The sequence below is a fragment of the Nicrophorus vespilloides genome, unplaced genomic scaffold (genome assembly GCF_001412225.1).
Source record: "Nicrophorus vespilloides isolate i.1.1-1 unplaced genomic scaffold, Nicve_v1.0, whole genome shotgun sequence".
Taxonomy (NCBI): domain Eukaryota; kingdom Metazoa; phylum Arthropoda; class Insecta; order Coleoptera; family Silphidae; genus Nicrophorus; species Nicrophorus vespilloides.
This window is the reverse complement of record NW_017098265.1, coordinates 2,173-14,957: the sequence shown is the minus strand read 5'-3', so window position 1 is coordinate 14,957 and position 12,785 is coordinate 2,173. Positions and strand designations below refer to the sequence as shown.

General features: G+C 30.2%; 1 protein-coding gene across 1 annotated transcript; it reads left to right on the top strand.

Annotated features, from left to right (window-relative positions):
- Positions 1-287: 287 nt before the first annotated feature.
- On the top strand, positions 288-12,580 carry LOC108562048 (sodium channel protein 60E-like; the record flags this gene model as incomplete). The annotated part of the gene is made up of 2 exons (XM_017920234.1): positions 288-496; positions 12,360-12,580. Coding segments are annotated over 2 exons (430 nt in total), but the record flags the coding sequence as incomplete, so codon positions are not given.
- Between the last annotated feature and the right edge of the window lie 205 nt (positions 12,581-12,785).

The following is a 12,785-nucleotide window of genomic DNA, read 5'->3' as shown; positions in this document are numbered from 1 at the left end:
CACGTTTGCAAATTGGTTAGACTAATCTTTAGATCTTTAGAATTAGTTAGATTGTTTCTAAAATAATGCATTTAGATATAAATCCGGTCGAATGATCTTGATCCTAGTATGTATCAAGTAATCTCCTTGTCACAGGAATTAACCATAATATATTACAATGCCTCGTCAAAGGCGTTTCATCCTGGGATCACGCGCTCCTATCTTAATATACCGCTGTTAATAATAACAATTAGTGCACTGTTACATTCACAGTTTGCGCATACTGATGTTTCCTTTTCTTTTTCTAGACGTTCTGCGTGGTGTCGAAACGTTTCAGGAAGAACTACATCCATCGGTTCACGGCCACGAGTTCGTTCTTCATGTTCAGCCCATGGAGTCGATATCGGAAAGCTTGTATATATTTATCAACTAATCAATTCTTCGACTACCTTGTCATGGCCACAATTTTGCTCAATTGCGTCTTCCTCGCCATGGCTGAAACTATTGAAGAAGCAGAGTAAGTACAACCACAATACTTATTAATTCGTTATTATATAATAAATAACTTATTTTATGCTTTACTATATAGAGAAATATAAGAATTTTATCTTAATTTTTTTTTTGGAAAAATTCTCAAATATTTGTATAAAAATACTTTTAAAGATATATTTTTTGAATAGGTTTATTGATAATTTCTTATGAATATATCAATACTTTGCATAGTGCATTTATTTTTATTTTGCTCATTGAAAATTGAGTTTGTCTTGAAATTTTCAAGCACTGAATCCGCACTATGCAAAGTATTGAATGCTGTAATTAACTTTTAATGTAAAAAATAAAAGTGTTGTTGGATACAACAGTAAAATCTTTAAATTATTTTCATAACGTTTCATAAAATGAAATAATGATTATCTGAAAAAATAAATCTTGAATTTTATATAAACTATCAATTAACGAACTTTTCTATTAACAACTTCACGATTTTGCTTTGTATTGTTGTTTCATATTGTTTAAAAAGTCATCATTATAAGTATATTCCATAAATTTTGATATTACAATTAAATCCTTAATTGGTACAAGAAAAGAAATTGGTAATTTCAACAGGAAACAAATAAATTTTCAGAATCTAGGAACTTTGAAATATTTTCTTGAAAAAACAAAATAGTAATAATTTCAGTTGAAAAACAAGTATATTTTGATAATATGAACCTTCAGATATTTTCTAATAATAGAATAAACATATGATTTCATATGAAACGATGAGAATGTTCCGAAAGTAGAAATCTTCGCACATATCTTAATAAAAGATGAATTATCAAGAATTTTTCAGTGTAGCCAAGTAGATTTTACGAAAAGCAATTGAGGAAAGAATGAAATGATTTCAATAAGAGAAGAAACCAATAATATATTTTTTTGGAAAATTTCTCAAGAAATTTTTCAAATATTTGTATAAATATACTTTTAAAGATATATTTTTTGAATAGGTTTATTGATAATTTGTTATGAAGTATTCATGCGAAGTATTGATTGTTGTAATTAACTTTTAATGTAAAAAAAAATAAAAGTGAAAAACATGCAAAAAAAAAGTTGTGCTTTCGTTTATATCTTTTCTATTAACTTACTAAATTTCTGGCTTCCCAATCAGCAAATTGCTTGGAGTAGTTCCTTGTTATAGCATCATAATAAGTTGAAGTTTCCTAGCGGAATCCTTTTAGATAGATACGAAAAAGTTATGAGAAAACGAATGATGATTTAAAAGAATACTAACGTTGATTAAATATTAAAGGATTTTGATCATTGTTTAAACTATCCATACATTTTTGCACAATTTTATCAACTTCAATATAAAATTATAAATAAAAATATTTTTTTTCTATTAATTTCTACTTCTCTTTTATCTATTATATAAATTAGTAAATTAATGAATGAATGAAATCACATAAACCTTAGCGAGTATAGTTATTGACAGTTAAAACGATCGTTGTAATTATATATACAGTTTCAATATTGGAATTTTACTGTTAAACTCAGCGTGAAATGACAGCATAACGTTTCTGTCAATAATCAAGTACAATGCTGACTATTCACTATAACAGTCACTATTTTCTTAATAAAAAATAATGTAAAACAGTAGTCTCGAAAACTAGGCTAATTTTAACAGAAAATTATCGTATACAAAAATAAGAAAATGTTAAATTATGTTCGTATACTAAAATTATATTCGAAAACTGGTGGATTTTTGTTCAAAAAGCGTAACAGAATATAAATCTTTGACCAATTTATTAATTATTTTGTTAATTTATTTAACAATAAATTAAATCTTTAGATTGTATTGTTGAAATTTGTATTGCCAGTTGTTTTTTTTTTCCGAATCCAATAATAAGTTTCAGGTCAGAAATCAAGAATGAAAGCTCGTACGATCCTTGCACGCTTTATAATAAATTTACCGTCCGAAGGGTCGGTTCCAAAACACGAACATATGAAATATATAAATAAAAAAAAACACACACAATTTTCTCAATGTCATGTTTGAAGGATGCAACGTGTCCTTTTCCATCCCCAAACACACGCCTGTATACAACCGAACTTCTCTCTCTCTCTCTCTCTCCCTATATATATATATATATGCGAGGCGAAAACGATGTAATATACGTAATTAAAATGAGATGTCTGTGCACTAAACGCTTCGTGCGTGTTCTGGATGTGTATGCGAATAAATTAATTCTGGTTAAATCTGAGAACCCGTTTGAAACGACGACGTCGTCGTATCCTTTTGGTGCAAGCAGTTCCGTGTTAAAGGCTAATTAGGGTCCTGCTTGTTTAAACTCGACGTATTCTAAATACTTCCATCCTTTCTCTCTATGATATGGAAATGCGTTTTTTTTTGTGCTTTTCCTGTATACAAAAGCAACCGAAAACACGAGTCCATCATAATCGTTTCTGCGCAAATCCACGAAACCTGCACCAGTTGTGCATTTTAATTGAATCCGGTAATTGTGCCCTTCTTCTAGTCTTCATTTTAGCTATCTATGTGTTTATCTTATAGAAAGCTTTAAGAATACGTTTAGGATATATAAAATGGGTTAAGGATATGAAATTACGTAAATTTTATATTTGCATGCAACAATAAATAAAATGCGATTCGTTTCAATGGACGTGCAGATGCTTTTTATTTAATGCTTCTGTTATTAATATGTATGCAGCTGTAACCACATATTATTTAGTGCTACTCCATTTTACTACGTGAGGCCCTGTTGTGCAATTTATATTAATCTTTATGTTGAGGTGAAACCAGGTTTAGTTGCGGTTGTTTGCGCATTATGCAATAAATTAGAAAGTTTTTAACAAAATTTTATATCGTGTCCCGGGGATGGATTTTGGGCACTGTGGGACATTATTTTCCGTTGTTCGTTGTGGAGCCTTAGGTTTGGTAAAATAATAAATGGAACGAGTTTTACTGGTTGTTTATTATTAAAATATTCGACACGACTTGATTCTTCAATGTTCTTCTTAAGACTATGGTTATGGTTTGGTTATCAGTTAAAAATACGAAGAAACGTTACAAATAAATCATGAATTTTATATAAATTATCAATTAACGAACTTATCTATTAACAACTTCACGATTTTGCTTTGTATTGTTGTTTCATATTGTTTAAAAAGTCATCATTATAAGTATATTCCATAAATTTTGAAATTACAATTAAACCCTTAATTGTTGCAAGAAACGAAATTGGTAATTTCAACAGGAACCAAATAAATTTTCAGAATTTAGAAACCTTGAAATATTTTCTTGAAAAAAAAAATAATTTCAGTTGCAAAACAATTATATTTTGAAAATATGAACCTTCATATATTTTCTAATAATAGAATAAACATATGATTTCATATGAAACGATGAGAATGTTCCGAAAGTAGAAATCTTCGCACATTTCTTAATAAGAGATGAATTATCAAGAATTTTCTAGTGTAGCCAAGTAGATTTTACGAAAAGCAATTGAGGAAAGAATTAAATGATTTCAATAAGAGAAGAAACCAATTGTAACATTCCTTCCTATTTTCAACTGAGAATGAAAATAGGATGCAGAATTAGCAGAATCTACTTACACTCTCAAACTTAGTTAATTTTATACTTAGAATAAGTATTTGTAATTAGTCTTAGGAAGAACGTTAATGAATCAAGTCGAATCGAATATTTTAATAATAAACCGAAAGTAAAACTCGTTCAATTTATTATTTACCAAACCTAAGGCTCCACAACAGACAACAGAAGAAGATATCCCACAGAAATCCATCCCTGGGATACGACAAAGAAACTAAAGATTTCAAATGAAAATAGAAATCACAATTTCAAGTGAAACCAAATAGATTTTATGAGCCTAAAAACCTTCACGTAATTCTCAAAAAAAAACTTTTATATTTCAACATAAAGCAAATACACATTTTAGATTAGATCTGAACATGACCAATGTAATTTTTGTTTTATTCCTTTCCTGGGGGTTCCATTTAATTTCGTTTCTAGTAGGGGTGTAACCTAGAAATTTATATTTCTTACTGCTTTTATACTTTTCATAAATGAAATTGTTAGAGGCCATAAAACGCTAGGCTTTTGCCTGGGTTAGTACCTATCGATTTTCCCTTTCGTGTACAACAAAAAAAAAATGTAATACATATACACACACGAATATCTATACGCATTGGACCACAAAAAAAAAGAGGGTTTCTCCGAGAAGCCAAATGTATATAGGAATCATAAATTTTACAGAGAACGTTGGAGCGAGATGAAAAAAAAAAATAGAGTGAAAGAAAACAAAAACATAAATGATATTATATGAAGAGTAAACAAGAATTTATATTTATTCTAGTGTAATTGAATAACTCGTCGTTTTATTTGATATGCAATGACTGAAAACGATTTTTTATTTGGTTTTAACATAAGCAACAAACAATACATTTTCTTAATTGATTGTTACTTATACAGTTAAAATTTAATTAATGAATAGTATGCGTTTCAGGAAAAACTTTTTTAACTTTGTTTTCTTTCGTCTTTCTTGGTAGCAAGGTATTCTTCTACTGAAAAAATCATCATCTTCTATATTTATATGCAGTTTCAATATCTTCCTCATCGATATTTTCAAAACTTATGTTAGTTTCTTTTTCTAGTACAACATCTGGTCACATTTATAGTTTTCGAACGCGTAGCAACAAATATAGCTTTCTAGTTGTTATTCCTAGTTGTTCACGCCTTGCCTGAATATGGTCTCTCCAAGTCAGTCTTCTCAAGTATTTCACTCTTGAAGATGCTGGAACTATTTCGTTGTGAAATTGTGAAATTGAAGGTAACATACATCGATTTTGATTGGTTTATATCAATTCTCCATTTATAATTTTCTAAAAATATACGGTATGACTTAATGAGTAATTGAATTTCGAGACTTAAACATAAATGAGAGAAATCATAGAGCCTTAAACAAAATTATTAATTTTAATTAGATCGACATTATTTCATTTGCAAAGTGAATTACATGTAACAATGGAAACATTATACAATTTTCCAGCAATGAACAATTATTCGATTAGGTCTGAAACGTCCGTTCCATGAAGTGTATTTTCATTATATTTGTATATGTGTGTTATTTTATACATGTAATACATATATACACGCAACGGTGAAAATTGCGGTCTTGCTGATTGTGAAAAGAGTGGCACATTCCATGCAGCCTGTGCAGAACAGAGCAGAACGTATTTCCAGGTCGTGGCTTTGCGGCTCTGCCATTATGTCGTGGTTAAACGCTAGAAATGTGCGAAATTTATGTTGTATACTGAATGGTGGTAGAAAAAAAAAAGAAGAGAGGAAACGTCGGAGTGTTGTAAATGAAAACGAGGCAAAGTTTAGAGAACTCGGATATATATATACAATTTTCAATATTATGTTATGAACATGAAGTACTTACATGTGAAAAAGTTATTCAAACCAATTTTATTTTTCCATAAAGCCGAATCATTGATACAGAATAAATATTAAATCAGCATTCTCAGAACTGTCAGTTATGATTTGTTAAATGTCAATTTTGACAGATTATTGTCTGCATCTGTCAAATAATTATTATAAATGCATACAAATGTATGACTACTTAGTAAAATATAAACGTCAAAAACATTATCTGTCAACTTCTAATTAGGTTATGTACTTACAATTCTATATTTCTCTAATTGTTTTCCGCTCGACAAAACATACAATTGATTACATCATTACAAAAATAACTTCCATATTTCAATGGGGAATTGAAAAAAAAATGATACGAGTTGTCACCAAAAACTTGTTATGAGCCGTAGCTGCATCCTGTTGGAACCAGAAGGTTGTGTTCTTCCCCATGACCACCCATAGTGATTTTTCGTAATGTAGGAGTTATTTCTGCCGCTCCCTGTATATAAAATATTGAAAGTAAACTTCCAATAGATGGCGTGATGCATATTTTTGATGTTCTTTTATCGCATCTGTCAAACTGACCATAAAAATGACAGATGTATAATGTAATTTTCAAAATGGAGTAAATAAAAGTTTTTATTACAAACTAAAACTAAAAATTGTGTAAAGTAACATTGGTTATATACATAAATAAAATAAATACGTATATTAGCAGAGCTTATCGAATGTCTAACTAGATAAAAGTTCCTTCTATATATTTTTTATGTACCCTAATGAAGTGTACTAGGGATAGTTACATAACAAACACAGAATATTAACAATACAGAACAATGATAAAACAGAACATGACAAAACTGAGCAAATAAATGAGAGACGAAGCTTGAATATAGAATTAATTATAAAATCATTTTTAAATGAGAAACATTGAAAAGGTTTGTGAATAAATTAAAACATTATTATAGGAAAGTTTATTGAAACCAATGGAACTAAATGTATTAAATCTTAAATAGAATATTAAAAAAAAACTAAAGTTTTCTGTTCATATATCAAACGTTGTACAATCTATCTAATACAAAATTTGACTGATCCAATTCAACGTGTGACTGTTGAATTGTTTAATTAATGAATAAACAATTTACGTAGAAGCGTAGAGTTGTGAGTAATTAACCCGTCCCCTATCGCTCTTACATCATAATTCTCGGTGTTTATTGTGCAAACGTTTTCAAAAAGCCAAACAGATTTGTATTCATTAATTTTGCGCGGCGCGGTTTGATACAACGAGCCAATTTTTCATCCGGTTTTTAATGTGGATGTGCACCAGGCAATGAATTAATATAGGCACAGTGAGGGGGAGAGCGAAATTATTAATTGCAGCCCACCTCCCCATAATAAAACGTTTTTCTCGTATCCATTCTGCAAACAACTTCAAACACGTTCACCCTCGTTTTTTTTGTTGTTGTTGTATTTGTAAACACTTTTGATTGATATATGGATCACGTTTATATTTTGTTTATTATAATATTGATGGTTTACAGCGCATGTTGCCAGTCTTTGTGAATAATGAGATTTTAAAATAATGCTATCTATCAGCATTTAAATAAGTGTCAATTGGATTTTGTTGAAAAGATAAATTTAAATCTATTTTTATCTATAAATTTTTCATTTTCATCATCTTTTGTATAAACTCGGTGATCCTAGTGTCAAGACAAAAATCACAAAAGTATTATTAGTATTAGATAAATGTTGTAAGTCTAGAATGTTGCAGTCTGCAGAATGTTTAAGTATGTATGTGTTTTAGTACCTTTGACAAACGTTTGTAATTACACTTTTAACTGTATCCATTTGCATGTCACTGTGTATAACTCTATTGATGACATGTCCATGACACATATTATACAATCACTGAGGTAGATTGTATAATATGTGTTTGCTTGGAATTGCTGGAATATTGATCACATTTCTCACCGATTTATTTTAAATTTAAAAGCATATTTTCTGAAAGTGCCCTATTTTCCTAATATAACACGACTGTTTTATATCTACCACTTATCGAAATAACCGAACAAGTTGTTTAATTGTTAAATTAGTTCCCAATATACCTGATGTCCTATAATTTTTTTATTACTACAAATGTAAAATTAAATCTGACGTAACTTCAAGAGAAGAATGCTAACAAAATGCTAACGCTTCACAAACGTGAAGAAAATCGTTGAATTAATACTGGAATAATAAACTGCAAACAAATTGTGACGACGTTTAACAATTACCAAAAGCAAAATAAATGTTAATTTAATTCTGTGTAAGCGAATGCAGCATTGTTTCGTCTTTTTGTACACATTTGAGCTACATAAATCTGCGACATAACTCCTTTACCAATTTACCAAATTAGCTGGCCCCGCATTTATTCGGGACACTTGAGAAATGCAGATGCACACGTCCAGATTACAAACTTGTCTAGAAGTGTAATAAACGATGCTGCTCCAAAATAACCATAAATAAGGTATCAACTTGTTACATTTGTAACGTTGAAAACCGTCTGTTATGTCGCCAACAGTTGCAAAGTCCGTTTCAAAGTGCATGTGTACTTATATAAACGTTTATTTACTATTATTAACAATGAACTACTTTAGCTGATTTAGATTCTTAACTTATTAGATTTAGTTCGTAACTTCGTCCAGACTCTTAGTTTATAACATCTAGAGCTTTGAGGGAGACAATATTACATAATACTGTTTTATAGACGTAATACAAAGCTTTGCTTTTGCGGATTTTATTAGTCTTCTTTGTTCTTGTAAACAACACATTTCGCAATACGATCCATCATCAAAGCGTTTGTATTCAGCCGGATCGTTTAAGTAATTCTTAATTTGTTTATGTTGCATCTATTATTGGATTTGTATTAATAATCCCGCGAACTGTGTTTTCCATTTATTTAGCCGTGGCAGAGAAAGAAGTTAAATTGAATATCAAAAGAAATGAATGGAAATCTCGACGACTTTTCTGAAGGGAAATGAAATTGGCTGACATATATTTCCTCCAGTTCCGCGTTTTCTTCTTTCTTTTTTTCCCCCTCTATCCTTTCTCTTCTCTACGTACGAAATCTAATTTCGATTTCTCTCAGTCATTTCTCGCATGACTTGGAAAAAAAAATGCATACGTGTGTTGTTGTTACGGGAGGAAATAAAAGAGGAAAAATAATCTCAGCAAACGGAATGTATGGAAAGCACGCCAAAAGTAGTAAAAAAAATGGTTTTCCTCGCAAAGATCTCAATGAATGTGGGGATCAGAGGTCAACAACTTGTGAATCGTCACCTGAAAATTACGCTGTTTCTTTCCAAATTAGTGCCCAAAGTTTTGTAATTATATATATATATATATAAGAAATAATAGTTTCATTTCCTCAGCTATAAAAGTATAGTATAATACACTGTTATACTGAAACTATAAGTTATCCAATTTTTTGTATATCAGTAACATCAAACAACTTATATGCAACAAATTACTTATTGCAACAAATTACCAACAACAAACTTAACAAAATAACATAACCAAATTAGTTTGTTGCAAAGGGTTACTTATTATTATAATATAATTATTATTGTTTAACTGAAAATAATGTAGTTTTTATTCAACTTAAAATTCAATATTTTTATATATTGAAATTATACTATAAAGTCGTCCAATTTCTTACTATTTGGTATTGGGTTGTTACATAAGTTCGTATTTTCGTGTGCACACGTTGACGTCCAGTGGACATAACGATAGTTGTAGTGTAGAATTGTGGCTACATTTTAGTGCAAAGTTTATTCAATTCTGCTATCTAGTTTGTGACCTTGTGTAGGGTGAAACAGAAGAAGAAAAAACCAGAATTTTCGGCATTTTATGCTGTATTATTTTCGAAAAGGAAAAACGCGACTCAAGCGGCCAAAATATATACGTTGTCTTGTCGTGTCCCAGCATGGAATATCTCTGGACACTGTGTAATAATTTGTAGTATTGTCGATGTGGAGTCCTAGTGGGTTTAATGGATGAGTCTAGATTAAAGTCAGTGTACTTAATAGTATTTATTTAACACTTAGATGCTTCAGTATGTTAATCTAGCTTCCAGTTGCTACAAGTATAGGTTGCTGTTCAAGGGTAGTACAAAGTAGATCTATTACTAGGACTAGGTTCTTCCTAGGACTAACTTAAAATAGCATAAGTGTCGTCTTATATGTAAGAGAACGTAAATAAAATCTAATAAATCTAACAATTGTTTGGGGAGGTTAATTGTTGGTGGCATAGTTTCTATAGTTGGCTGTCCGACTTTTACATAATCCTCCTTTTAAGACAGTGACAAAGATAAGTCGTAAAAACTATCAGAATATGAGAAACCGGAGAGTTTCTCCAAAAAGGTTTTATTGCTTTATGAAGGTGTTGCAAATACCGATACGCTTGTCGTGAGAACTTTCCATAAGACTATACTCAATACACAGTACACATAGTACTAGTGGGCATCTGCACCTTCGATCACGTCATATATAAGAGGTATTCCCGGCTAAGACGCAGTGAGTTTGAGCTATTTGAAGAAAAAGTTGTATAAATATCAATCAAACTATAATTTATTGCTAAGTGACGATACAAATGTATTCCAATTCTCTCTTATATTATTGGCTAAATCGATTTATATCACCAAAAAAAATAAAGCAAAGTGAATAATATAAGAATTCTATTTATATAATGCGAAAAATAAGAAATATTTTGTTGGGAGTTACATGCATTTCCTTTACATTCCGAGATCCCGTTCTAAAAATCGTATTTTCTCCTTTGTATATACTGTTGCATGTCGATTCCTTCAGCTATCGGAATTCTGTCTCCTCAGTCCTCCGGATTCGTTTGCTTTACCTTTGCGCGCTTATCTTTTGAAACATTTCAAAATAAATTCATGTTAACATTGACATTACAAACATTACTAAAAAAAAAAATGCTGTGTTGTACAATTCTATTTCACCTTTTTTTATTATATGTACACAATCTGTATTGATATGTGTCATTTCTACTCATCGCCATTCTTATAAGATTATCAAGGCTATTGTTAAACTAATTAATCTCATAGACAATCTCACAGTGTCACAATTTTTCAGTGTTTTCAGTTTTTCGTTAATTTTGTTTCGTTTTTCGTGAAGCTGAATATCTCACCTTTCCTTAAGATAATTACATCATCGACCACTCGTATGAAAGCTGAATATCTCGCCTTTCCAACAAGCCTATATACATCTTAGTGCTGTCATCGAGTCGCCTGTTATATGCTGAAGAACATTTTTTTTCTCGTTTTTTATTTAGTTTTTACATCTTAGTGCTATCATCGAGTCGCCTGCTATGAGCTGTAAAAAGGACGGTTTTCTCAATTTTGTTCCAGTGTCTTTGGATTTTCGTTAATTTCTCAACAACCCCTTAATTGTAATAAGCTAATATTTAAAAATTATAAATAATCGTGCTTTAATTGATGATTTTTACATTAAATTGTAGACATAACAAAATAATTAAACTATTCGAAAAGTAATTTCGTTGATATTTATGAAAATTATACACATTTTCTTGCTTAAAATCATTCTTACATTTTCGGTAAAAAAAAGAAAAATATACCAAAAATGCTTTCTATTTTCTGTTTTTGACATCCAAGTAAATAAAATTCAATAAAACGAATTTATTCTTATGTAACGCTATGTGTTTCTTCTTAGATTTTTTAAATCAGCTCCTTGCGACAATTATCGATACTTGCGGAAAAACTTAACGATTATTTATGCGAATAAACAGAAATAAATTTATATAAAACTGAAGGCGTTCGACCTACATACATTTTAAAGCCATAATCATTTGGAAAATTTGCGTTTAAAATTTCATATAATAATATAAAAGAAAATTGAATTCAAATTTCTCACATGAAGTTAAAAAAATATTAAAGTATTTTTTTTATTTTAAATAAACTATATTTATTTGTAGAGTTGTATATTATTACAGACAGCAGCAGCTAACATTTGAATAGGTTCGTTCTGCTGCGAGAAAATCATCGAGTTATAAATGCGATCGGCTCTATGATTTTCTCCGACAGTTTGTGTTACAATCCTATTTCATGAATTTGCGCTTTTCGCACCACCACAATAGCCAAGTTTTGAGTTATAAAGCACGAGTACACATTGCGACCCCATTTCCATATTTATTTTGTCGAATGCTTCCATACACAACACGAAAACCTACGAGTTTTTCTCACATTTACAACATCTTTTTAAATACAGGTCAATAACACTGTGTATATATTACATATATTACAGTTTTTATTATGTATACAATAACACTTACTTAGACTAATAAAGGAAAACATTAATTAACGAAAAATTGAATTATTATTAAACTTTTTCTTTATAAATAATTCTTTTAGTTTTCCAATTTCTTATTTTGTTATTTGTTTCAGGTTCGTTTTTTTAGCAATATACACGGCGGAAATGATCATAAAGAGTGTGGCTAAAGGATTCATATTGAATAAGTACACGTATCTAAGGAATCCTTGGAACTGGCTGGACTTTGTCGTGATAACGAGCGGTTACGCCACCATCGGAATGGACGTCGGTAATTTGGCAGGTCTGAGGACGTTTCGTGTCCTTAGGGCACTGAAGACTATTTCCATATTGCCAGGTAAGAATTATATTATCTCTGTATTATCTTATATGATAATTCAATGTCTATCATGACTAATCATGGATACCGATGAATCGATTGACAGTTGCAATTGATTATAGTTCCTCGCATTAACACAAAGTGACAGCTGTCATTTAACGCTTTCCAATTTTGGGCGTGGTCGTCATTACACAATTACTATTTGTTGTTATATTTTTAACGT